This window comes from Hyla sarda, chromosome 3, assembly GCF_029499605.1.
Source record: "Hyla sarda isolate aHylSar1 chromosome 3, aHylSar1.hap1, whole genome shotgun sequence".
Lineage (NCBI taxonomy): Eukaryota > Metazoa > Chordata > Amphibia > Anura > Hylidae > Hyla > Hyla sarda.
This window is the reverse complement of record NC_079191.1, coordinates 241,135,072-241,162,918: the sequence shown is the minus strand read 5'-3', so window position 1 is coordinate 241,162,918 and position 27,847 is coordinate 241,135,072. Positions and strand designations below refer to the sequence as shown.

At 41.9% G+C, this 27,847-nt stretch overlaps 1 protein-coding gene across 2 annotated transcripts in view; it reads left to right on the top strand.

Annotated features, from left to right (window-relative positions):
* REV3L (REV3 like, DNA directed polymerase zeta catalytic subunit) overlaps positions 1-27,847 on the top strand; it is a 224,886-nt gene that overhangs the window by 180,852 nt on the left and 16,187 nt on the right. For both annotated transcript variants that reach the window (XM_056566337.1, XM_056566338.1), the window contains 9 exons: positions 9,540-9,645; positions 16,194-16,309; positions 17,136-17,254; positions 18,632-18,750; positions 22,699-22,840; positions 24,067-24,311; positions 24,659-24,767; positions 24,889-25,095; positions 25,818-25,927. In XM_056566337.1, coding sequence (XP_056422312.1) covers positions 9,540-9,645; positions 16,194-16,309; positions 17,136-17,254; positions 18,632-18,750; positions 22,699-22,840; positions 24,067-24,311; positions 24,659-24,767; positions 24,889-25,095; positions 25,818-25,927 — 1,273 coding nt within the window. The remainder of the gene's footprint in view (positions 1-9,539; positions 9,646-16,193; positions 16,310-17,135; positions 17,255-18,631; positions 18,751-22,698; positions 22,841-24,066; positions 24,312-24,658; positions 24,768-24,888; positions 25,096-25,817; positions 25,928-27,847) is intronic.

Below are 27,847 nucleotides of genomic sequence, written 5' to 3'. Positions count from 1 at the left end.
TTTGGTGGCCCTCTACGCCCCTTCCTGGCCAAACTTCTCCACTTCAGGGACAGAGATGCTATTCTCTGGGCAGTGTGTATCAAGGGCGAAGTCATTTTGTGATGGAAGCAGAGAGTCCTTTTTATCCAGATTTTTCTGTGAAGCTACGCAAGCAGCGGGTGCAGTTCATGGAGGTCGTGCCAAGAGCTAATGCTACTCGATGTTGTATCCTGCTCGCCTGAGAGTGGTAGATGGGGCCTCTATTAAGTTCTTTACTTCTTCAACTGATGTTCTTCACTGGGTGGATGCAGTCTCCCCCTGTCAGGCCTCCGCAATGAACTGTCGTGGCCTATCTTAATAAAGACCGCACTCTGTGAATGTCTTTAGATCAGGGAGCTAGATTTGTTTAGGGCCTCCTTAGGTTCCAGTCTTCCTAAGGTCTCTCTGGATAGTTTTTCTTAGTTACCGGCCAATTTAGTTTATGGTGGGATGCCGGGAGGGAGTATATGTACTAATAGTTTTAGACTCACTTGGCGTTATTTTAATGCCCGTAGCAGTTGTATTTAGGGTCTAGGTTTACACTGTGTTAGGGAATAGATGTTTACTGTGTCCCATTTAGTGTTAGGGTATTCTTGGGGATGTTTTGCTTATGCTTTGTTGCCTTTGCCTACATGTTTTGTGTCTGTGCCCTGTTTGTCTTTCTGTTGGTTGTCTGTGGTTTGTATGGTCCTGGTGCTCTGCCCTTCTCTGTCCTAGTCCTCCTGTGTTTTTTCCTGTATACTGCATCTGCAGTATTTTCTCTCATGATGGGGACCCTGAAAGTAGGTAGTTGGAATGTTTGGGAGCATAATTCTAAGTTCAAGAGGGCCTTGTGCCTAGATTTTGTGAAACGCCAGTCTCTTCACATTATTTGTCTACATGAGTTTATATTACGGGTCAGAAAGTTCTTGCCCTGAAAAGGACTTGGATAGCGCGGGGCTACCATGCATCCTACTCCAATTATGCTAGGGGTGCCTCCGTGTTAATTACCAAGTCCACTAGCGGTTTCACAGACAGCTTGTGACCACTTTGGGAGATTTGTGATACTACATTGTTCTCTCGGTTCTTTCTCCTTTGTTTTTGTCTCTGTGTATGTGCCCCCTCCTTTTCAGGTCTCTGTGCTGGAGTTAATTAATAACAAACTGTTGTCTTTTCCCTCTGATCCTATTCTTTTCATAGGTGATTTCAATGTGGTTCCTGATCCACTGCTCGACCGCACCACTGCTGCTGACCCTGGTTCCTCCTCATTTAATAACTGGCGCTTGGCGTTGGGCCTGACCGACCTCTAGAGGTGGAAATACCCAACTGCCTCTTCCTCTTCCTTTTACTCTGCTGCCCATAGGTCATTCTCCCGAATTGATCTAGCTCTGGCGTCCAAGGACCTCCTTCAGTCGGTAAGAGATGTTTCCTACACCACCAGGGAGATCTCAGACCACTCTGCTGTACTAGTAGTTCTGCACATAGGCCCTAGTCCCCCTTTCCGTATCTGGCACATGCACCCTGACTGGCTGCAGGCCGAGGCGGTTGTGGAGGCTCTGGGGGTTGCCCATGCTTAGTATTGGGAGAATAATGCTTCTTACCCTGACCACTTAGTTCAATGGGAGGCATACAAAGCCACGGTTAGCGGTGGCTTTATAGCGGGTGTTGCGGGCCAGAAGAAATTTTGGTCGGTTACGGAGGGCAGGCTGTTGCAGGGGGTGAGTGTTACGGAGGCAGCGTATGTTAGAAACCTATCCCCTGATAATGAGAGGGCGTGGGCCAAAGCTCAGAGGTCTCTGTTGGTTGTTCAGAAGGATAGGGTCTAGTTGCGGTTAGCAGATAGGGAGGCAGCCCTGTTTGAAATCAGAGATAAGAATGTTAAACTGTTGGCATATTTAGCGAGGGCTAGTCACCCTGCTGCCTCTATCCCTTGTATTAAGGGCAGTGATGGTGCTGTGGTGGTTAACCCCCAGTTGATTAACTCTGTCTTTAGGGACTTTTACTCCTCTTTGTATGCTGCCCCTTCTATGCCCTGTCAAGGGGAAATTCTATTTTTCTTACATGACTTATCCCTTCCCATGCTTAATCGCGCTCAGGCAGAAGCGTTAGATGCCCCTTTACAGTTAAAGAGGTGGAACAGGCAATACGTGATCTTCCTCAAAGGAAGACCCCCGGTTTAGATGGGATGATAGGCGATTGGTATAGGATGAATGAGGAGCAACTGGCCCTTATACTCCTTAAATTATTTCACTTGATAGCTGCTGCAGATGCTCTTCCAGACTCTATGAGGGAGGCATTGATTGTTGTACTCCCCAAGCCTGGAGAGGACCCATTGCTGCCTGATTCTTATAGACCTATTTCCCTTTTGAATGTTGATATTAAGATCTTGACTAGAGTGCTGGCTACTCGCCTGTATGGGGTCATTAACGCTATCATTCATCTTGACCAAACTGTGTTTATGCCGGGTAGGGCTACTGATGTGAATGTGAAGCCTCTGCGGCTCAACATAACAGCGGTAGGGGAGGGCTTTCCTGCAGGTGTGGTGATTAGTCTGGATGTTTACAAGGCCTTTGACTCGGTGCTGTGACCCTATCTGGGGCAGTTACTGGGTGCGATTGGGTTTGGTCCCCTATTTTGTGCTTGGGTTTGCTTGCTATATGATAGTCCTAGGGCCCGCATTCGCACAAACATGAATGTTTCTGCTCCCTTTCTCATGGGTCTTGGGACGAGGCAGGGATGCCCGCTATCTCCCTTCATTTTTGCACTGGCGATGGAGCCTTTGGCAGAAGTCATCCGTAGGGACCCTGTTATCTGTGGTATTCCCAGGGGTCTATTGTAGAGAAGGTTTCCCTTTATGCAGATGACACACTAATGTATTTAGTGGATGCTGGGGGTTCTCTCCTGTTCCTTATTGACCTACTTGATTGGTTTAGTTCGATTTCAGGCTTGCAGGTCAACTGGGTTAAGTCCTCCCTAATGGCACTTTCGTCTGGAGTCTCCCTCCCCTCCTTTCCTCAGGCAGGGGTGCAGGTGGTTTCCCGTTTTAGATACTTAGGGGTGGAGATAATGATTTCCCTGATGGAACTTGGAGCTGCTTTTATGCTCCACAGTGGAGCAGTTGAAGGCCTGGTCCTCGCTTCCTATCTCCCTTGCTGGCAGGATCAATATATTTAAAATGATTTACCTTCCTAAATTCCTTTGTCTTTTTGATTTAGCTCCCATGATCCCCCCCCCCCCCAGGAAATATTTTAATACATTATGTGGTGCTCTGTGATCCTTCTACTGGCAGGGAAAACCTCCCAGACTTGGTCGGGCTCTGCTCCAGGCTCCTAAGCGGCATGGCGGATAACTATAACAATTTTCTTGCATCCCAACTGGTCTATGCAGCGTGGTGGATCGATCTGGATTTGTCGAACTCGGCGACGGCCTTGGCTGGAGCAATTATGGGTTCCTATGAAGCTCTTACTAATACTCTCTACAGGTATCGCTCTCGCTCTTCCTTTCCTATTCCCATTCAAACTATAGCTAAAGTGTGGTCCGTTGTATAGCGTAAATTTCCGCAGCCTCTGGTGTCTCCTAGGGCACCCTTGTGTGGAAATGTACATTTACCTCGCCTACATGGGTTACAGGAGGCCAGTTTCTGGGGTTCTCATGGAGTCAAATTTGTGATCCACTTGCTTGGGGAGTATCAGATTTTCTTATCCTTCTTGGACATGAAGGAACATTATATCATCCCTGGAAATGCCTTTAATAGGTATCTTCAGCTTCGGCATGCGGTTCAGGCGCAGCTTGGCTCCCTGACGTTTACTCTTATGTTCTCTGATGTGGAGCTTCTCCTGAGCACTACAGATCTTTCTAAACCCCTTACTGAGACCTATGCTCTCCTCCATACATTGGGACCTAGCCCTTTTTCTCAAGCTTTTCATAAATGGGTGGCTGATATCCCTGATTTGTCGGTCAGTCAGTGGAAGGAGGTTGAAGGCTCTTATTATTCCACTGTATTTGGTAGTAGAGAGACGGTGAAAAAATCGAGAGATGTTTTGAGGTTGTATCATACCCCTGCTAAGCTGAAGCGCATTGGTGTTTCTCCGTCTGATCTGTGTTTCCGTTATTCTTCCGCAATTGGTACTTTTTTGCATTCAGTGTGGGAGTGTTCCGTCATTGCTCTCTTCTGGAGGGAGGTGATGGGGTTTATGGCTGATAATCTGGACTTTCCTTTCTTACTCACCCCTGTGGTATGCCTGCTGGGAGTCATTAATGAGGTAGTCTCTGGTTCGCATAGACTCTTACTAATTCGCTTCCTGCTATTCTGTGCCCGTAAGGTGGTAGTGATGACCTGGAAGGACACCTCCCCTCCCCCGCTGTCTCGTTGGCTAACTTTGGTTAATAAATATGTCCCGTTATACCAGGCTCTATATGTGAGTTGTAAGTGCCCTAAAAAATTCGACAAGGTATGGCCCCCCCTGGCTTTTGCTGGATGTGTCGACGGAACCTCTCGACTAGACTATCCCAGTAGGTCTTCTGTAGTGTGCTGCTGTTCTTTACGGGGAGGGTTGGGGTTACTGGGATGAGTGCTTGTGTGAGTGTGTCTGTCTGTGTTGGTCTTACTATGGCTGGGTCTCAGATCTGCTCTTCTGTTTTACTGAAGCATACTTTTGCATACTCTGAATCTGTCACTGTGCTAGAGCCGGTCTCTGGGACCTACGTAGTCTGTCGTATATGTTCTACCTTGTTGGTGGTGTTTGTTAATTAAAATGCAATACTTAAATACTTAACAAAAAAAGAGACATCCAAATTTGTGCATATCCTAGCCCTAGGACTGTCATATAACAATCTCACCCATGCTCCAAACTTGGGGCCAAACCGAAGAACCCGCAACACACAGAAAAGACCACTCACCAGAATCAAAGAAGAGACTACTCAACAGAATCAAAAGCTTTGTAAACATCTAAACTAACGACATAACCCAGAGAAACATGGCCCTCAGCTGCAGCAATGTTTAGACATTGATATCTGTGGCCCTGCCCAGCATAAACCCCGTCTGGTCAGGATGAACAACAGTAGTGTGACACCCCATCCCCCCCCCCCCCCCCCCCTCTGACATTTAGCCAGGATTTTAATATCCACATTAAGAAGGGAATTGGGACGGTAGGAATCCGGCATAGTCTGATCCTTGCCTGGTTTAGGAAGAACTACAATCAGAGCCTCACGCATGGAGTCTGGTAACATCCCAGATTCAGAGGCAACACTAAAGATATTCAACATAATTTGACACATATTTGACACAGTCCTGACCTCTGTATCTGAGGAAAGGGATTTAGGAGAAATTATTTCAGAAGACTTAAAGGTAGGAAGACAATGTAATAGAGCAGCAGGAAACGCTAGCAGAATGCTTGGATGTATAGGGAGAGGTATAAGCAGTAGAAAGAGAGAAGTGCTCATGCCGCTCTACAGAACACTGGTGAGACCTCACTTGGAGTATTTTGCACAGTACTGGAGAACATATCTCCAGAAGGATATAGATACTCTAGAGAGAGTTCAGAGAAGAGCTACTAAACTAGTAGATGGATTGCAGGATAAAACTTACCAGGAAAGGTTAAAGGACCTTAACATGTATAGCTTGGAAGAAAGAAGAGACAGAGGGGGATATGAGAGAAACTTTTAAATACATAAAGGGAATCAACACGGTAAAGGAGGAGAGCATATTTAATAGAAGAAAAACTACCACAAGAGGACATAGTTTTAAATTAGAGGGGCAAAGGTTTAAAAGTAATATCAGGAAGTAGTGCATGCATGGAATAGTCTTCCTGCAGAAGTAGTCGCTGCAAATACAGTGAAGAAGTTTAAGCATGCATGGGATAAGCCTAAGGCTATCCTTCATATAAGATAGGGCCAGGGGACTATTCATAGGATTCAGATTATTGGGCAGACTAGATGGGCCAAATGGTTCTTATCTGCCGACACATTCTATGATTCTATAATGGGGATCAACCATACCATCCAAGTACGGAGTCTTCCCCGTCGGTAAATTAGCAATAGCTAGCTAAACCTCCTCCACAGTGAACGGAGCCTTTAAGGAAGCCACCTGAGCCTCAGACAAAGGAGTAAGAGACACCCCTCTCAGAAAGGAGAGAAGGCCAACCGGAATACCCGAAATCTGGGAAGAGTACAGGGAGCTATAAAAATCCCAAAACACATCATTAATAACGGTCTGATCTTATTTCATCTGAATGGTTTACCAAACAGTTTAATGTACAAGCTATAGTAGACATGTGTTCATCCACAAAACTAAGCCCGATAACTTAGTATCCCCTGTGGTCTGTTCACATCAGCAGCTATGTACTTTATCTATTTGTGCCGAGTTAGCCATACAGTTTTTACTGGTAAAACACATTTATTTTACATATTTCACTTGTGAAAACCATTTGGCCAATTTACCGCATTGCAAACCTGTGACATTGATTTTTAACCCCTTATGACCATTAAGAAGATAATGAGAAATCTCAATAGTCAAGCCCACTCCATGCCTGCCAGCTACTTTAAGCTGCTAATTAGAGATGAGCGAACTTACAGTAAATTCGATTCGTTACGAACTTCTCGGCTCGGCAGTTGATGACTTTTCCTGCATAAATTAGTTCAGCTTTCAGGTGCTCCGGTGGTCTGGAAAAGGTGGATACAGTTCTAGGAGACTCTTTCCTAGGAATGTATCCACCTTTTCCAGCCCACCGGAGCACCTGAAAGCTGAACTAATTTATGCAGGAAAAGTCATCAACTGCCGAGCCGAGAAGTTTGTGACGAATCGAATTTACTGTAAGTTCGCTCATCTCTACTGCTAATAACTGTCGTCAGTACCTAGTAGGCAGTGCTGAAAGTTAGACATTAAGAGGTTATGTCATTTGGGCTACAGGGCTTGGATTGCCTCCACTGCAACAAGTTGCTGGAAGCCAATCGAATGTTGTGCAGCCTGATTAAAAATAAATCCCTCATAATCCCAATTTTTTTATTTTTTAAAGTAAATACTAGAGATAAGCGAACTTACAGTAAATTCGATTCGTCACGAACTTCTCAGCTCGGCGGTTGCTGACTTTTCCTGCATAAATTAGTTCAGCTTTCCGGTGCTCTGGTGGGCTGGAAAAGGTGGATACAGTCCTAGGAAAGAGTCTCCTAGGACTGTATCCACCTTTTCCAGTCCACGGGAGCACCTGAAAGCTGAACTAATTTATGCAGGAAAAGACATCAACTGCCGAGCCGAGAAGTTTGTGACGAATCGAATTTACTGTAAGTTCGCTCATCTCTAGTAAATACATTAAAGTGGCAGAATAGGAAATTTAAAACATTAACATATTTTTGAAAATAGTAGTAAATTAAGGCAAAAAATATTATAAATTTGATATCCTTGTAATCTTACTCACCCACAGAATAAAGCATACAGTCATGGCCGTAAATGTTTGCACCCCTGAAATTTTTTAAGAAAATAAACAATTTCTCACAGAAAAGGATTGCAGTAACACATGTTTTGCTATACACCTGTTTATTCCCTTTGTGTGTATTGGAACTAAACCAAAAAGGGAGGAGAAAGAGCAAATTGGAAATAATGTCACACCAAACTCCAAAAATGGTCTGGACAAAATTATTGGCACCAACAATTGTGGATAAATAAGATTGTTTCAAGCATGTGATGCTCCCTTAAACTCACCTGGGGCAAGTAACAGGTGTGGGCAATATAAAAATCACCTGAAAGCAGATAAAAAGGAGAGAAGTTCACTTAGTCTTTGCATTGTGTTTTTGTTTGTGCCACACTAAGCATGGACAACAGAAAGAGGAGAAGAGAACGGTCTGAGGACTTGGGAACCAAAATTGTGGAAAAATATCAACAATCACAAGGTTACAAGTCCATCTCCAGAGATCTAGATTTGCCTTTGTCCACAGTGCGCAACATTATCAAGAAGTTTAGCTAAAGTGCCATGGTGTCAATTAGAGATGAGCGAACTTACAGTAAATTCGATTTGTCACGAACTCCTCGGCTCGGCAGTTGATGACTTATCCTGCGTAAATTAGTTCAGCCTTCAGGTGCTTCGGTGGGCTGGAAAAGGTGGATACATTCCTAGGAAAGAGTCTCCTAGGACTGTATCCACCTTTTCCAGCCCACCGGAGCACCTGAAAGCTGAACTAATTTATGCAGGAAAAGTCATCAACTGCCGAGCCGAGAAGTTCATGACGAATCGAATTTACTGTAAGTTCGCTCATCTCTAGTTGCAATCTCCTTGGGCATGGACGGAAGATAAAAATTGATAAAAGGTGTCAATGTAGGATAGTCCGGATGGTGGAAAAGCAAAGCAGCCCCAAACAAGTTCCAAAGATATTCAAGCTGTCCTGCAGGCTCAGGGAGCATCAGTGTCAGCGCGATCTATCTGTCGACATTTAAATTAAATGAAACGCTATGGCATGAGACGGAGGAGGACCCCACTGCTGACACAGAGACATAAAAAAAGCAAGATTACATTTTGGCAAAATGAACTTGAGTAAGCCAAAATCCTTCTTGGAAAATGTCTTCTGGACAGATGAGACCAAGATCATTCTACTGTTCTCCTGTTTACCGAAAACGGAATGAGGCCTACAAAGAAGAACCCAGTACCTACAGTGAAATATGGTGGAGGCTCAATGATGTTTTGGGGTTGTTTCCCTGCTTCTGGCATTGGGTGCCATGAATGTGTGCAAGGCATCAGGAAATCTGAGGATTGCGATTTTGGGTTGCACTGTACAGCCCAGTGTCAGAAAGCTGGGTTTGCGTCCGAGATCTTGGGTCTTCCAGCAGGACAATGACCCAAAACGTACATCAAAAAGCACCCAGAAATGGATGGCAACAAAGCACTGGAGAGTTCTGAAGTGGCCAGCAATGAGTCCAGATCTAAATCCCTTTGAACACCTGTGGAGAGATCTTAAAATTGCTTTTGGGAAAAGGCGCCCTTCCAATAAGAGAGACCTGGAGCAGTTTGCAAAGGAAGAGTGGTCCAACATTCCGGCTGAGAGGTGTAAGAAGCTTATTGATGATTATAGGAGTGACTGATTTCAGTTATTTTTTCCAAAGGGTTTGCAACCAAATATTAAGTTAAGGGTGCCAATAATTTTGTCCAGCCCATATTTGGAGTTTGGTGTGACATTATGTCCAAATAGCTTTTTTTCCTCCCTTTTTTGGTTTAGTTCCAATGCACACAAAGGGAATAAACATGTGTATAGCAAAACATGTGTTACTGCAATCCTTTTCTGGGAGAAATACTTCATTTTCTAGAAAAATTTCAATTACGGCCATGACTGTACCTGTCAGTTTTACAGCATGGTGAATGGTGTAAAAATAAAACAAACAAAACTTGTTTTTATGTATTAAAATAAAGTTTCATTACAAAGTATCTTGCAAAAAGCAATCCCTAATATCACTCCTTAGTTGGAAAACTAGAAGGTTGGCGGAAAAGTCATGAACTGCTTCCTTTTTTTCAGGAGCCCTGACCTGCATTTATGTTTCTTTTTTGTATTTAATATTTTAGATGCCAGAGAACCCTTACTTACTAGATCTGGAGTCACCAGCTTCCAAACAACATATGTTACGGATGAAAAACAACTTTTTGAGCAAATGATCATCTTAATGAGGAGGTATGTCCTGCCTACATGTCAGAAGTAGTGTCTGTGTTCCCTAGAGATACCTATACATGTGCAATTGGTGAGATGCCAGTCAAGTCTTTAATGCCAACCTGGTTCTTCTTTGTAGAGTGAAAATCCCAGCTGCTGTCCCAGTTTTGCACTTTGGTACACTTATGAATTTGATTCCGATATTGTTCTTTCGGGACATATTCTACTTTATCATAGTGGTACATTTTCGTCGATACTTGCATCATTTCTTGGTGAAGATTTTCCATTTTTCTGACTTTGAAGCTCCCTGTTTGTGAGGAAAATAGACATACCAAATAAATTCTATGTTGATTCACATATACAATATGTCTACTTTATGTTTGTATCATAAAGTTGAAATGTTTTTTTTTTTACTTTTGGAAGACATCAGAGGGCTTCAAAGTTCATCAGCAATTTTTCAGGGACCAGTTCATTTTTTAAGGGGATTTGAGGCGGTCTTCATATTAGTAATACCCCATAAGTGACCCCATTATAAAAACTGCACACATCAAAGTATACAAAATGATATTCAGAATGTTTGTTAACCCTTTAGGTGTTTCACAGGAATAGCAGCAAAGTGAAGGAGAAAATTCAAAATCAGAATTTTTTACACTAACATGTTCTTGTAGACCTAGTTTTTTAATTTTTACAAGGGGTAAAAGGAGAAAATTCCCCCCAAAATGTGTAACCCAATTTCTCTCAAGTAAGGAAATACCTCATATGTAAACGTAAAGTTCTCTGTGGGTTCACTAGAGGGCTCAGAAGAGAAGGAGCGACAATGGGATTTTGGAGAGTGAATGTTGATGAAATGGTTTTTAGGGGTCATGTCACATTTAGGAAGCCCCTGTGGTTTAACCCCTTAACGACGCAGGACGTATATTTACGTCCTGCGCCGGCTCCCGCGATATGAAGCGGGATCGCGCCGCGATCCCGCATCATGTCGCGTGGGTCCGGCGCTAATCAACGGCCGGGACCCGCGGCTAATACCACACATCGCCGATCGCGGCGATGTGCGGTATTAACCCTTTAGAAGCGGCGGTCAAAGCTGACCGCCGCTTCTAAAGTGAAACTGAAAGTATCCCGGCTGCTCAGTCGGGCTGTTCGGGACCGCCGCGGTGAAATCGCGGCGTCCCGAACAGCTGATCGGACACCGGGAGGGCTCTTACCTGCCTCCTCGGTGTCCGATCGACGAATGACTGCTCCGTGCCTGAGATCCAGGCAGGAGCAGTCAAGCGCCGATAATGCTGATCACAGGCATGTTAATACACGCCTGTGATCAGGATGAGAGATCAGTGTGTGCAGTGTTATAGGTCCCTATGGGACCTATAACACTGCAAAAAAAAAGTGTTAATAAAGGTCATTTAACCCCTTCCCTAATAAAAGTTTGAATCACCCCCCTTTTCCCATAAAAAAAATAAAACAGTGTAAAAAAAAAAAAAAAAATAAACATATGTGGTATCGCCGCGTGCGTAAAAGTCCGACCTATAAAAATATATCATTAATTAAGCCGTACGGTCAATGGCGTACGCGCAAAAAAATTCCAAAGTCCATAAAAGCGTATTTTGGTAACTTTTTATAACATTAAAAAGTGATCAAAAAGTCAGATCAAAACAAAAATCATACTAATAAAAACTTCAGATCACGGCGCAAAAAATGAGTCCTCATACCGCCCCGTACGTGGAAAAATAAAAAAGTTATAGGGGTCAGAAGATGACTTTTTTAAACGTATAAATTTTCCTGCATGTAGTTATGATTTTTTCCAGAAGTGCGACAAAATCAAACCTATATAAGTAGGGTATCATTTTAACCGTATGGACCTACAGAATAATGATGAGGTGTAATTTTTACCGAAATATGCACTGCGTAGAAACTGAAGCCCCCAAAAGTTACAAAATGGCGTTTTTTTTTCCATTTTGTCGCACAATGAATTTTTTTCCGTTTCGCCGTGCATTTTTGGGTAAAATGACTAATGTCACTGCAAAGTAGAATTGGCGACGCAAAAAATAAGCCATAATATGGATTTTTAGGTGGAAAATTGAAAGGGTTATGATTTTTAAAAGGTAAGGAGGAAAAAACGAAAGTGCAAAAATGGAAAAACCCTGAGTCCTTAAGGGGTTAACCCCTTAAGGACTCAGGGTTTTTCCGTTTTTGCACTTTCGTTTTTTCCTCCGACGCTTCATATCGCGGGAGCCGGCGCAGGACGTAAATATACGTCCTGCGTCGTTAAGGGGTTAATCAGCAAAAAAAAAAAAAAAAAAAACACATGGCATACTATTTTGGAAATTACACCCCTCAAGGAATGTAACAAGGGGTCCAGTGAGCTTTAAAGGGGTACTACTAAGGAAAACTTTTTTTTTTTTTTTTTTAGATCAACTGGTGCCAGAAAGTTAAATAGATTTGTAAATCACTTCTTTTAAAAAATCTTAATCCTTCCAGTACTTTTTAGGGGCTGTATACTAAAGAGAAATCCAAAAAGAAATGCATTTCCTGTGATGTCCTGACCACAGTGCTCTCTGCTGACCTCTGCTGTCCATTTTAGGAACTGTCCAGAGAAGCATATGTTTGCTATGGGGATTTTCTCCAGTTCCTAAAATGGACAGCAGAGGTCAGCAGAGAGCACTGTGGTGAGGACATCAGAGGTAATGCATTTCTTTTTTGGATTTCTCTTTAGTATGCAGCCCCTAAAAAGTACTGGAAGCATTAAGATTTTTTAATAGAAGTGATTTACAAATCTGTTTAACTTTCTGGCACCAGTTGATTTAAAAAAAAAAGTTTTCCAAGGTAGTACCCATTTATCACGTCACAGGTGTTTGACGACTTTTCGTTAAATTCGGATGTGTAAATAAAATTTTTCTTCTTTCACTAAAATGCATTTTTCCCCCCCAAATTTACCATTTTTACAAGAGATAATAGGAGAAAATGCCCCCCCCCACACAACCCCAAAAAAAAATAAATAATAATTTGTAGCCCCATTTCTTCTGAGTATGGAACTACCTCATATATGGACATCAAGTGCTCTGCTGGCACACTACAATGCTCAGAATAGAAGGAGCCACATTTGGGTTTTTGAAAGCAAATTTTGCTGAAATGGTTTTTGGGGGGCATGTCGCATTTAGGAAGCCCCTATGGCATACATACAGCACCACATGGCATACTATTTTGGAAACACCCCCAAACGCACGTAACCAGGGGTACAATGAGCCTTAACACCCCACAGTTGTTTGACAACTTTTCGTTAAAGTCGGATGTGTAAATGAAAAAAAAAACTAAAACTAATTTTCACTAAAATGCAGGTTTTTTCCCCCCAAATTTCATATTTTTACAAGAGGTTATAGGAGAAAATGCCCCCAAAAATTTGTAACCCCATTTCTTCTGAGTATGGAAATACCCCATGTGTGGATGTGAAGTGCTGTGCGGGCGAACTACAATGCTCAGAAGAGAAGGAGCTTTTGCGGAGAGAATTTGTTTGGAATGGAAGTCGGTAGCCATGTACCAAAGCCCCCGTGCTACCAGAACAGTGGACACCCCCACATGTGGCCCCATTTTGGAAACTACACCCCTCAAGGAATGTAATAAGGGGTGCAGTGAGCATATACACCCCACTGGTGTTTGACAGATCTTTGGAACAGTGGACTGTGCAAATGAAAAATTAAATTTTACATTTTCATGGACCACTGTTCAACAAATCTGTCAGACACTAAATGCTCACTGCACCCCTTATTATGAGGGGTTTGGTTCCAAAATGGGGTCACATGGGGGGGGGGGGGTTTCCACCGTTCTGGCACCATGGGGCTTTGTAAACGCACATGGCCTTCAATTCCAGCCAAATTCTCTCTCCAAAAGCCCTATGGTGCTCCTTCTCTTCTGAGAACTGTAGTGCGCTAGCAGAGCACTTTACATCCACATATGGGGTATTTCCTTACTCAGAAGAAATGGGGTTAAAAATTTGGGGGGGCTTTTTATTCCTATTACCCTTTGTGAAAATAAAAAAAATTGGAATAACACCAACGTTTAAGTGGAAAAAAAATAATTTCATTTTCATTACATCCATCTTTAATGAAAATTCTTCAAACACCTATGGGTAGTTAAGGCTCACAATACCCCTTGTTACATTCCTTAATGTGTTTATGTCAGAACCGCTGTAACGATCAGCCACCCCTGTGCAAATCACCTCAAATGTACATGGTGTTCTCACTCCTGAGCCTTGTTGTGCACCCACAGAGCATTTTACATCCAAATAAGGGGTATTTCCGTACTCAGCAGAAATTGTGTTACAAATGTTGGGGGGTCTCTTTTTCCTTTTACCTCTTTTGAAAGGAAAAGTATGGGGCAACACCAGCAAGTTAATGTAAAAAAATTATTTTTTTTACATTAACTTGCTGGAGTAGACCCCAGCTTTGCCTTTTCATAAGGGGTAAAAGGAGAAAAAGACCCCCAAAATTTGTTAGTACAGAAATACCCCATATGTGGCCCTAAACTGTTGCCTTGAAGTACGACAGGGCTCTGAAGTGAGTTTGATCAGCAGCGGACAGTCTGCTGCATCTCAAACTTGCAGTAAGAAACTCGCTGTAAACCTGCCCATGGAAATGTACCCTGATAAACCTCCAGCTGTTGCAAAACTACAACTCTCAGCATGCAGTGACAGCAGAAGGGCATGCTGGGACTAGTAGTTATGCAACAGCTGGAGGCATACTACTACAACTTCCAGCATGCCCTTTGACTGTCCGTGCATGCTGGGGGTTGTAGTTATGCAACAGCTGGATTCACACTGGTTGCAAAACACAGAGTTTGTTACTCAACTCAATATTTCCCAACCTGTGCGCATCCAGCTGTTGCAAAACTACAACTCCCAGCATGCATGGTCTGTCAGTGCATGCTGGGAGTTATAGTTTTGCAACAGCTGGAGGCACACGGGTTGGATAACACTGAGTTAGGAAACAATGTTTCCCAACCAGTGTGCATCCAGTTGTTGCAAAACTACAACTCCCAGCATGCCCAGACAGCTGAAGGCCATGCTGGGAATTGTAGTTTTGCAACAACTGGAGAAGAACAGTTTGGAGACCACTGTGTAGTGGTGCGGAAACTGTAGCCCTCCAGATGTTGCAAAACTTCAACTCCAAGCATGCTGGGAGTTGTAGTTCAGCAACATCTGAAGGGCCAGATGTTACAGAGCTACAACTCCCAGCATGTCTGGGCATGCTGAGAGTTGTAGTTTTGCAACATCTGGAAGAGCACAGATTGGAGACCCCCCCCCCCCAAGTCAGCTGAGACACTGATTGGTGTCACAGATGGTCCTGGAGGGGCTTGCAGAAGTTGTCTCCCTCTGGTAACAGCGGGATTTCTGCCTGTTAACCCGTGCGATGAGAGATACATGGAAGGGGGCATGTCGGCTGCGGCTTCCTGCTGAGGTGGAAACGGACGCTTTATGCAGACTACCGGGGCCCCGTTCAGGAGATTGCGGGGGGTCCCAGCAGTCGGACCCACCCCCCGCCATCTATAACTTATTTCCTATCCTTTGGATAGGGGATAAATTCTGTTTCACTGCACTACTCCTTTAAGTTGTTAATAACCCCACAGCCCTCATAATAGTAAACAGATTTTCCACATCCTGTGCCTGTATATGCAGCAATACTGACAAGTGAGCTGCACACAGCAGGAAATATGAGCTTCTTTGACTGAGTTCATAATAAGCAGCACTTAATTAAATAATGTGTAATTTTCCGACAATGCATTCCCTTAAAGAGACAAAGTTCTGCTTTTAGGTGAGAAAAGGAAACAATCATATCCAGTCTAGACAATGCTCTGTTAGCAGTTCAGTTTGCAGTCTTGGCTGTGTAGCTCAAAAAAAGTCGCTTTCCACTACTAAATAGGAACAATGACAGCAAACATATACAGTGGTCCCTCAAGTTACAATATTATTGGTCCCAGAATGACCATTGTATGTTGAAACCATTGCATGTTGAGACCAGAAGGAAGACCTGGTAATTGGTTCTCAAGCCCCAAAATGTCATCCTAAAATAGGAAAAAGTGAGGAATAAAGAAAAATAAGCAGATTAACTAATATAGATAAAGCAAGTCCTTACATATAAATGTAAGAAAGATCTGCTGGGAGCTGTAATCTCTGTCTATGTAGAGGACAGGAGCTTCTTCAGGGTCCTGTACAGTACACGCAATGTCCTGAAAAAGTTAAATGGAGCCACCCGTACCTGGTGTCCAAAAAAAGCAGCTAACCCTGGGACAGGAAAAGAGAGGTACAGAACATGTAGTACCACCCTGTACTGTAGGGAGGCGCTGCCAGACAGCCAGACAGCCAGTCAGTGCATGCACTTCAGTAATACAGATTTTTACAAATTCTTCCAGCTATTGACACGTTTCACCGATTCGGACAGTTTCCCTGCATTTAATGTTGAGCCTGACATCTGAGAGTACGATTTGACCTTGAATCCTGTATACTTTCTAATTCTAATGACCTTCTGATCATGCCGTCACATGTATTGTAAATTCTGATGTTTTTTCTTTCACTTTTCTAATAGGTATGACCCCGATATTTTGCTAGGATATGAAGTCCAGATGCACTCATGGGGTTATCTTTTACAGAGGGCATCCGCCCTCAATGTTGATCTCTGCCAGCAAATGTCCAGAATACCTGGTGCGTTTAAAATCTGTTAGTGAAAATAATACTTACAAGTGTAAAATAAAAAGGGGGATCCGATTGGTTGCTATGGGCAACTGGTCAACTTTTGCTCTGCACAGGTTATCAATACCTGTTCAGAGCAAAAGTTGACCAGTTGCCCATAGCAACCAATCGGATCGCTTCTTTCATTTTTAAAAAGCTTTTTAAAAAATAAAAGAAGAAATCTGGTTGCTACTGGTGGGCAACTAATCTGCACAGGTTTTGATAAATCTCCCTTTAATTTTTCAAAATCATATGTAATCGGTTGATTGTGAAGATAGATATTGTTTTCAACCAGTTATTGTAGAATTGTACTGTATTGTACAGTTGAATATATGGCACATTAAAAGGGGGGGTCTGACGAAAAGCAACTTATCCCCTATAAGTTTCTGATCGCGGGGGGGTCCGACCGCTGAAACCCCCAGCAATCTCCTGAATGTGCCCTGGCTCTCTGCGAGAAACATGCCAGAGTTCAGCACTTGGAGCTCATGATGTCTCTAATACGCACTCCTTGTAGAGAGCCAGGGCCTGTTCAGGAAATCACGAAGGGTCTCAGCGGTCAGGCCCACCGTGATCAGACACTTAGTTGCTTTAAAGTCATGTGGAGAAGGAATGTACAAAAGAAAAGCCCCACTTAAATGTAGGCTTCAGCTGGGCAAGTACATGAAAGGTCCCCCTTCCTCACAACTGAGAACGGGGCTTTTAGCAGCCTTAGTTGTCCCCACTAGCTCAGAATTTATAGGCATTTGTAATATCTGGTATTTTTAATAGCTTCTTGGTATTTTTTTATCTTTCATTTTAGCGGATGAAAATGAAAACCGATTTTCTACCGACAAAGATGAATATGGTGCTGAAACTATGAGTGAGATAAATATAGTTGGCCGAATTATATTAAATGTTTGGAGGATGATGAGACCTGAGGTATTGCCTAAGTTCTTATATTATTTTTTGTACAAGACCATGTTCAAAAATAATAATTGACTATACTGAAATGTATAACTTGATAGTGTAGGCACAATGAGTTTTATACACAGTTCGTAGATGGCCAGCACGGCACTGCTTCCCTATTTGAGTGTAGAACAATGATGAAATGGCAGACTTGGACTAGGAATGCTGGAGGTGGTGCTCTGATTGGCAATAGTGCATGAAGGCGTTTCAAAGAAGCAGGAAAATAATCGGCAACTCACCGCAACCAGCTGAATAAATATTCTTTTATTTCATACTCACAAATATGTTACATGGGAACAGGGTAGTGGGGGGACACAGGATGGCGACCAAGCTCCGTTTCGAACGTTGATGGCCGGAGGAAGCACGATCACCGTGCGAAACGGAGCTTGGTCGCCATCCTGTGTCCCCCCACTACCCTCTTCCCATGTAACATATTTGTGAGTATGAAATAAAAGAAGATTTATTCAGCTGGTTGCGGAGAGTTGCCGATTATTTTCCTGCTTCTTTGAAACACAATGAGTTTTATACTGAACGTATCTTACTTTCTTTATTAACTGGTTGCTTGAAATAAATCTATAGAAATTCCTTTGATTTAGTCATATGACAGATTAGCCATTAAGCCTGATAAACTGGCACTTCTGAGTTTAGCAATGTTCAGAAGCCCCATTAATAACTATGGAGCACTTGGCCTGCGTAGTTTGCTTAGTTCATTCGGCGACACATTTCACCTCTGTTCTCATGATTAGTGGGAATCCCAGTGATCGGATCCTCTCTGATCAGCTAGTTATTCTCTATTATATCAATAGGGGATAACTTACAATTGTGGAATTACCCCTTCAACTGTTGTCTGCTGCCATGCTACCTATAGGTTTGAGTTATAGCAGGCTATTGATGGGTAGTGACCAGTTATAGCCTTGGTGTTTCAAGGTTGTAGGAGAAAAAAAACTTGACTTTTGAAATTAAACTTTGTTTTATGTGTCTATCTAAATGCATTATGTAAAGAAATATAGAAAGCAGTGTTTCAGTTTACCCTTTGCTCAAGAGGTGAAAAAAAGTTTTTAATGGAACAGGTAAGTATCGTATAATCACTCCAAGGTATTACATTTTATTATTAATTGATGGCATGCTCAAAAATGTGCTTGAATTATATGGATAATTAGTGCCCTCTACAGACTATAGGGGATAACAGAAAAGTCTGAGCTTTTCCTTAAATGTATTCTAAGTGGATGTATCTTTAAATAGGTACATAAAATTCAAATGCTGTCAGATGCCAGGTTGAATAAAAAAAAAAAAATTTTATTTCTGTTGCCTTTTTGTGATTTAGTGATTTTTGTTTATTTTGTTCCATAGGTTGCTCTGACGAATTATACATTTGAAAACGTGGTCTTCCATGTTCTTCACCAGAGGTTTCCACTTTTTACCTTTCGAACTTTATCAGATTGGTTTGACCAAAAAACTGATGTTTACAGGTAATAATCTATTATTCATAACTGCTTTCCTAAACATGAAGTGAAGCAAGCACCTCATTCACCTGCCTTACATATTATGGTGCTGTTTTTTCATATTGCAGTTGGATCATAGTAATTTTCCTTTTGAGGGGTGGATACTACCTTCAGTAGGGACGATTTATAGGAGAACTCCAGCGAAAATAAACTTATCCCCTAAGTAGCTGATTGCAGGGGTCCAGGGACTGGACCTCGGCTCTCTCCAAGAGGAGCGGGTGTCCTCTACTGGTAAACGGCACGCCCTCCATTCATTTCTATGAGAGCACTGATGATTCCTGAGTGCTGTACTCGGGTCTTTTTGGTGCTCTCATAGAAATGAATGGAGCATGTGCCGTCTGCACCACGCGCTCCTCACTGCAAAGTGAAAAATCCTGACTAGCTCAGTGGGCTGATAGAGACCACCCATACCTGCCTCCTTGCCGTCTGATCACACTTCAAGACTCTAGTCAGCCATGGAAGTCTGAAGCAATGGAGAACCAATAACACTGATCAATGCTGTGCATTAGCTTAGCATTGAATAGTGTATGCAATACAATAAAAAAGTGATCAAAAGAATTCAGCACAATAAACTACAGATCACAGTGCAAAAGATGAGCCCTCATATAGCCCTGTATACGGAAAAATAAAAAAGTTATAGGGGTCAGAAGAGGACATTTTTAAGCAAACTCATTTTTGTACAGAAAGTTTATCATTTTTAAATGTAGTAAAATAAAAAAAAATCGATACAAATTGGGTATCATTTTAATATCATATGGACCTTCAAAATTTAGATTGTGTAATTTTTACCGATACAGAAGCCCCCAAAATTGGCAAAATGTTTTGTGATTTTTTTTTTCCAACTTTTCCCCATAAATGTATATTTTTTTACTGTAGATTTTGTGATCAATTTAGTGATCTCATTACAAAGTACAATTGATAGCACAAAAGAAAAGCTCCTATATGGGTCTGTAGGTGGGAAATTAATAGTGTTATGATGTTTAAAAGGGGAAAGGAAAATACAAAAGTGCAAAATAAAAACCTGCTGTCCATAAGGGGTTAAGGAAGTATTACAGTATTCTACACATACTTGATGCACAGGATTTTATGCTGCAGATTTCAATTTAAACTAAATGACTGAACAAAGTTTCAAATCCTGCACATCAAATATGCACAGGATACTGTATGTGTGAATACACCCTTAAGGCCCCACACTTTCAGTTTTAACCTGCTCAAAAAATGAAGGGAACACTAAGATAACACATCCTAGATCAAAATGAATGAACAAATCAATGGAACTCAAATTTATCAACCCATGGAGGTCTGGATATGGAGTCACACTCAAAATCAAAGTGGAAAACCACACTACAGGCTGATCCAACTTTGATGTTATGTCCTGAAAACAAGTCAAAATGAGGCTCAGTCGTGTGTGTGGCCTCCACATTCCCGTATGACCTCACTATGACCCCTGGGCATGCTCTTCATGAGGTGGCGGAGGGATGTGCGGCCCCCCAAAGAAATGCCACCCACACCATTACTGACCCGCCGCCAAACCGGTCATGCTGGATGACGTTGCAGGCAGCAGAACGATCTCCCCATGTGCTCAGTGTGATCCTGCTTTCATCTGTGAAGAGCACAGGGCACCAGTGGCAAATTTGCCAATCTTGGTGTTCTCTGGCAAATGCCAAACGTCCTGCACGGTGTTGGGCTGTAAGCACAAACCCCACCTGTGGACATCGAGCCCTCATACCACCCTCATGGAGTCTGTTTCTGACCGTTTGAGTGGACACATGCACAGTTTTGGCCTGCTGGAGGTCATTTTACAGGGCTCTGGCAGTGCCCCTCCTTGCACAAAGGTAGAGGTAGCGATCATGCTGCTGGGTATTGCCCTCCTACTGCCTCCTCCACGTCTCCTGATTTACTGGCCTGTCTCCTGGTAGCGCCTCCATGCTCTGGACAGTACTCTGACAGACACAGCAAACCACCTTACCACAGCTCGCACTAATGTGCCATCCTAGATGAGCTGCACTATCTGAGCCACTTGTGCGGGTTGTAGACTCCGTGTGAAGACACCGCCAGCATTCAAAAGTGACCAAAACATCAGCCAGGAAGCATAGGGACTGAGAAGTGGTCTGTGGTTACCACCTGCAGAACCACTCCTATATTGGGGGTGTCTTGGTAATTGCCTATAATTTCCACCTGTTGTCTGTTCCATTTGCATAACAGCATGTGAAATTGATTGTCAATCAGTGTTGCTTCCTGAGTGGACAGTGTGATTTCACAGAAGTGTGATTGACTTGGAGTTACCTTGTGTTGTTTAAGTGTTCCCTTTATTTTTTGAGCAATGTGTATACTATACTATTTATATAATTACAGGACATGTTAGTTTTACTCTATTTTTACTCTAGTTTTACTCTAGTTTTACTCTAGTTTTACTCTAGTTTTTTCCTGTAGTATTTAATGCTTCCTAGCCTTCTAGCTTTGTAGCTAAAATGCCTTTTTGCCTTTTATTCTGGTAAAGTATATACCTCTCACAGTGAAAATATAAAAAAACAAATAGAAAAATGCCCAGTACTGGACATAATTCTATTTGTTCTAACTACCAGCCCTGTGCACCACGATAATAGGTGGAGTGCTGACTAAGAACTTTTAGAGTGTGTTCACACGATTTCCACACAGAAATTCTGCTGCGCTGTGCACATGGCGGAATTTCTATAGCCGATGTTTCTGCTGCAGAAATCCCTATTCCAGAGTCTGCAGAAAGAATAGACGTGTCTATTCTGCGGAGTCCGCACAGAAACTCATTGCTATGAGACTTTACATTTCTGAGCGGTCCTAGTACCAGTATGTTCTGTCGGCATCAAGGACAATGTCTGCACTTAAATTTTCTGTGCGGACATTGCCAGTGTGAACATTATACAGAATTAAAATGGAGTCTGTCAGCAGTTTAATAAAGACTATAAAACGAATTAAGACCCATAAAGAGGTCAGGGAGGGGAGTAAAAACATACCTGAAGTCTGCCTTGTAGCTTGCATGAATGTGAAAACTACTGTTTAATGCACTGGCTGTTATAATTGTCCAGGAGGTGGGGGGTATTCTGTGCACCGACTAAAGCTAAAAGCTCCTAATATCATGAGCTATGTGTTAAAGGGGTACTCCCGTGGAAAACGTTTTCTTTTTTTTTTTTTTTTTTTCTTTTTAAATCAACTGGTGCCAGAAAGTTAAACAGATTTGTAAATTACTTTTATTAAAAAGTCTTAATCCTTCCAGTACTTTTTAGGGGCTATATACTACAGAGGAAATGCTTTCCTTTTTAGATTTCTCTGATGTCATGACCACAGTGCTCTCTGCTGACCTCGGCTGTCCATTTTAGGAGCTGTCCAGAACAGGAGAAAATCTCCATAGCAAACATATGCTGCTCAGGAAAGTTCCTAAAATTGACAGCAGAGGTCAGCAGAGAGCACTGTGGTCATGACATCAGAAAATCTAAAAAGTAAAGCATTTCCTCTGTAGTATATAGCCCCTAAAAAGTACTGGAAGGATTAAGATGTTTTAATAGAAGTAATTTACAAATCTGTTTAACTTTCTGGCACCAGTTGATTTAAAAAAAAAAAAGAAAAGTTTTCCACGGGAGTACCCCTTTAAGAACTCGCCTCCTGGACACTTGCAGCGGTGGCAGCCTTAAGATATCAAGACTACACTTGAAACAGCCATAGGCTATGTATTTTTGCTCCTCTTTTAGTTACACAGCATCTATCACTTTGCAACAAATAGAGGCAGAAGTAGTGCTGGCAAGTACTGCTTGGACTTTTTTCCTCCATAGTTATTATAAATTGGATGTATTGTAGGATAGGTTTCATTACAAAATTGTTTACATATTTTTGATGGGTTTATGTTGTTGTTTTTTAAAGCAATATACTTTTGTGTTTCTGCAGATGGAGGATGATTGACCACTACATGAGCAGGGTGCGTGGATCACTTCAGTTACTGGAACACTTAGACTTGATTGGAAGAACTAGCGAACTAGCAAGACTCTTTGGAATTCAGTTTTTGCATGTCCTAACTAGAGGATCACAGGTAAAGTAACCATATCTGTGAATGAAAGTTGTAACACAGTTATTAAAAGCAGTAAAATGCCTTTACTGCTCACATAGAGATAAAGAAGTAAGCGCTCCATAGAATAATATTGTGTGGACCCAAAGAGTGAGATTAGTATATAAATTAACTGCTCACCCTAGGTGGTTGTGTAATCACATACACAACAATGGAAATGGTATATAGAGTAGGTCGTCTGCTGCCCTCCGGAACATATAAGGCAATGGATATTCGGCTTCAGGAGAACCCGGCTCACGGCGCTGATCGACCAGACAGGTAAGTTGGCTAAAAGAGGATTTATTGACCATAATGCAACGCGTTTTGCTGTGCATGCGCAGCTTCCTCAGGCATAATGCCTGAGGAAGCTGCGCATGCACAGTGAAACGCGTTGCATTCCGGTCAATAAATCCTCTTTTAGCCAACTTACCGGTCTGGTCGATCAGCGCCGTGAGCCGGGTTCTCCTGAAGCCGAATATCCTTTACTGCTCACATGACAGCAGCTTTTCCTTGTGTGCTATTAAATGACCAAGCACATTTATTGAAAAAAGAGGTTGGTAGTATTATAAACTGTGGGGGTTTAATGGTTTAAAAAAAAAAAGCCTGACTGCAGCATTGCCCCAATAACTTGAATGAGACAATGCTGCAGTACCTTGCACTGCCAATACTACTGCTAACATTAAGGAGGCTTTGGGAAGTGCACAAGCACCAATCCTTCTTGAAATAACTCATCAGTGGGGTGCCGGGAGTTGGACCTTTTTAAAGAAAATAATTTCATTTTTTATGTCACCATATTGAGATAGCCATGACCCCTCTCTTTTAGTGCCAAAGCTCCATATCTGGTAGATGTCACATACTTGATACGCAGGATACTGTATGCGTTAATACTACCTTAAAGAGTAATGGAGGAGGGATTATCGAGGCAAAAAGCAAATATACTAAAACCTATTTTATTTTTTATAAATGTAAATCACATATTTACTTCCTAATGTACGTGTTGGCAAATCAACAAGCCAGGACAATACAACCATTACCATAGACAGATAAATTGGTGGATGAAGGCTTGTATGATAGAAATGAAGTGGTTTATGTTTTATTTTAAGCTTCTTTATGTGTAACATTTTTAGATATCTTTAACTTTGGCTTTCAGGTTCAGAATAAAGGATTACATGACAGAACTAATGATATTTTCCTTATCTTTTGTTTCACAGTACCGAGTTGAATCAATGATGCTCCGCATTGCTAAACCAATGAATTATATCCCAGTAACTCCGAGTGTCCAACAGCGAGCTCAGATGAGAGCCCCGCAGTGCATACCACTTGTGATGGAGCCAGAGTCCAAATTCTACAGCAATTCCATATTAGTGCTAGACTTTCAGTCTTTGTACCCTTCCATAGTGATTGCTTACAATTACTGCTACTCAACTTGTCTGGGGAACATTGAGAACCTGGGAAAGTAAGAGCCATTACTGTTTTATTAAACCTAAAATACCAAGTATATGAGTAGCATGAAAGTAAGGAAAGCATGTTAGTGTATGTATGTTTTATACTATACTTCCCTTTCGTCATTTACCGTCTGGCGCCTTGGCTCTCTACATGAATGAAGTGTGTCGACCATGGCAGGATGCTGTGGCCAACATTCCCCCTCCATGCATCTCTATGGGAAAGCTGGAGATACATCGTTGATTTTTATATCACTATAAACATGTCTACCGAGTCCTATTGTACCTTTTAATTGTCAAGTCAGTAACTAGGATTAGTTCCAGAAATTCGAATAAGAACATGCTGTCACTTGGTTTCTAGGTGTGAAGAGTTAAAATTTGGCTGCACATCTTTGCATGTTCCTCCAGACCTCTTGTACCAGCTACGACATGATGTTACAGTATCCCCTAATGGAGTTGCATTTGTTAAGGTAAGAATGTTATGCTTGATCCAAATATTTATACAGACTTTGTGTATGTGATGCTACTGCATGAGAACTTTTACCTTATGCCCAACGAATTATTTCCTCTTTGATTTTCCTCTTGGCTTAGGCCTCTGTCAGAAAGGGGGTACTGCCAAGAATGCTTGAAGAGATTTTGAAGACCCGGATAATGGTGAAACAGTCCATGAAAGAATATAAACAAGACAGAAGCCTTACTCGCCTGCTTGATGCCCGACAACTTGGACTGAAATTAATTGCCAATGTCACGTTTGGCTATACTGCTGCTAACTTCTCTGGGAGAATGCCCTGCGTAGAGGTATGAAGTTGAAGCATATGCCTTCAATAATACACAATATATTCAGCTCTGGGTTTTGCCACTTGGATTGCAACTAGATGCACAAATGTTTTTTTAAAGGGAATCCGTCATCAGCATTACTTCACGCCATGTCTCCTGTGGCTGCAGCTGCGAGGCAGCACCACTTACCGGTTCCAGATGTAGCCTGGAAGTAGCGCATAAAGTGTCAGTCAGGAAACATGCTCATGAGAGAGATTTCACAGGGGAGGAGGATCAGCATTTATAAGAAAGGTGTTTACTCTGAATATCCAGGAGGGATGTCACAGTGCGCTTGGGAACACCCCAAGTGAACAAAGCCACTTAATGTGCATAACTGAGCACACCTCAGGCAACGGTAAAGACTATTGTCATCTACGCCACCTGCAATACAAGCGTATAATAACCGCTTTAGTGCGGGTGATGGTGATGACGGATTCCCTAAACAACAAGCAACACATGCCAAATCTACCGGCTTACTTGGGGGGGGGGGGGGGAAATAATTTATTTTTCACAGGCAGCCCTATTCTGTATGGATTCGTAAAATGATTGCTTTACTGCACCTACTGGTGGAATGCATGCACATGTTTTGTATTATAGGATATTTCCCCTCCGTTCTGTTCTAGTTGAATGTCAATGCCAGATTCTGGTCATATGCAGCAAATGCTATAGAAGTGATGTTGACTTGAATTTTATCTGTTTTGTAGATTGGAGACAGTATTGTCCATAAAGCACGAGAGACTTTGGAACGTGCAATAAAACTTGTGAATGACACACAGAAATGGGGAGCCAGAGTTGTTTATGGTGATACTGACAGGTAATGATATTTGTTCATTTGTAAATACTTAACCCCTTAAGGACACAGGGTTTTTCCGCTTCTGCACTTTCGTTTTTTCCTCATCACCTTCTAAAAAGCATAACCCTTTCAATTTTGCACATACAGCCCCATATGAGGGCTTTTTTTTTATTGCGCCACCAATTGTACTTTATAATGACCTCAATTATTTCACCACAAAATTTACGGCGAAACCATAAAAAAAAAATTTGTGGGGCAAAATTGGAATAAAATGTCATTTTGTAATTATTGGGGGCTTCCGATTCTATGCAGTGCACTTTTCGTTAAAAATGACACCATATCTCTATTCTGCAGGTCCATACGGTCACAAGGATAACTAATTTATATAGGTTTTATTTTATTTTACTAATTTAAAAAAATTATAACTGCATGCACAAAAATTATGTGTAAAATTGTCCTCTTCTGACCCCTATAACTTTTTTATTTTTCTGTATATGGGGATGTATGAGGGCAATTTTTTTGCGCCGTGATCCGAAGTTTTTATCGGTAACATTTTTGTTTTAATGGGACTTTTTGATCGTTTTTTATACTTTTTTTTTAGGGTATACAAAGTGACCAAAAACACGCAATTTGACTTTTTTTTTTTTACATGTACGCCATGGACCGTGCGGTTTAATAAAAAAATGTTTTTTATAGTTCGGACATTTACGCACGCGGCAATACAACATATGTTTATTTTTATTATGGTTACATATTTTTTATATAGATTCTGTAGGGTAATTCAAACTTTTAATATGGAAGGGGTAATGGATGTTTTTTAAAACTTTTTATTCAACTTTTTTTTTTTCCATTTTTAGTCCGCTTAGGGGACTTTTAGGAGGAATCAGTAGATCCCCCATACAGATCAATGTGGTTTCATAGAATTACATTGATCTGTGTGCTCTGCGTTCGATTGATAAATCCTGGTCCTGCCAGGTTTTCCAGGGGAGTACCCCTTTTAATTCTTTCTAATTTATTTATTTATTAATTTTTTAAAGGCCTCTAAAAAATAAAAGAAGTGATCTGATTGGTTGCTATGGGCAACTTTCCTCTGGACATGTTTTGATAAATCTCCCCCAATGTGTGTGTGTGTATGTTCCAGCATGACTTCCAAATCGCTAAATATATTAACATGAAACTTTGTACACACGTTACTTATATCAGCTACAAACATAGGAGAGGTAATTTAACCCTTACCCACCCCCATTTGCGAAGGTCAGGGTATTTGTTTAAAGTCCCATGCAATTCCATGGGAGATGTATGCTCCAGCATAACTTCCGTAAGGCTGGAGATATTTCAATAATACTTGGTACATACGTTACTTATATGTGAAATAAAAATATATGATAGTTAAATTAACTCTAACCTACCCCCTTATGTGAAGGATGGGGTGTTTGTTTCAAGTCTCATGCAAGTATATGGGACTTCCGTTACCTTACTCCACAAGCATCAGTCCAGCTTGCAAGCAACACCGTCCACGCATGCCACGCCCCATCTTGCAAAGACATGCCCATCTATTCAGCCATACCCCTTTTATTTTCTACTTTTTGTGCATTGGCCTGGCTTGATAATCATGCCCACTCCCACAAAGCCACACCCCCTTCTCAGCTTACAATATCTTCATCACAACTCAGCCCCGCCTGAGGACAGGATATGAGGAGAATATATGAGGACTGGATATGAGGTCAAAAGCTTCCTCCTTGCTTTTTCTCCCCAACAAGGATTAGGAAGGAATACCCATGCAACGTCGGGTGCTCAGCTAGTGTACAAATATATGAAGGGACAGTTCAGAGATCTGTCTAGAGATATTTTTATACCTAGGCCGGTAACCATGACCAGGGGGCATCCTTTACGTCTAAAGGAAAGAAGGGGATTTTCTCTTGTTAGAGCTGTGAGACTATG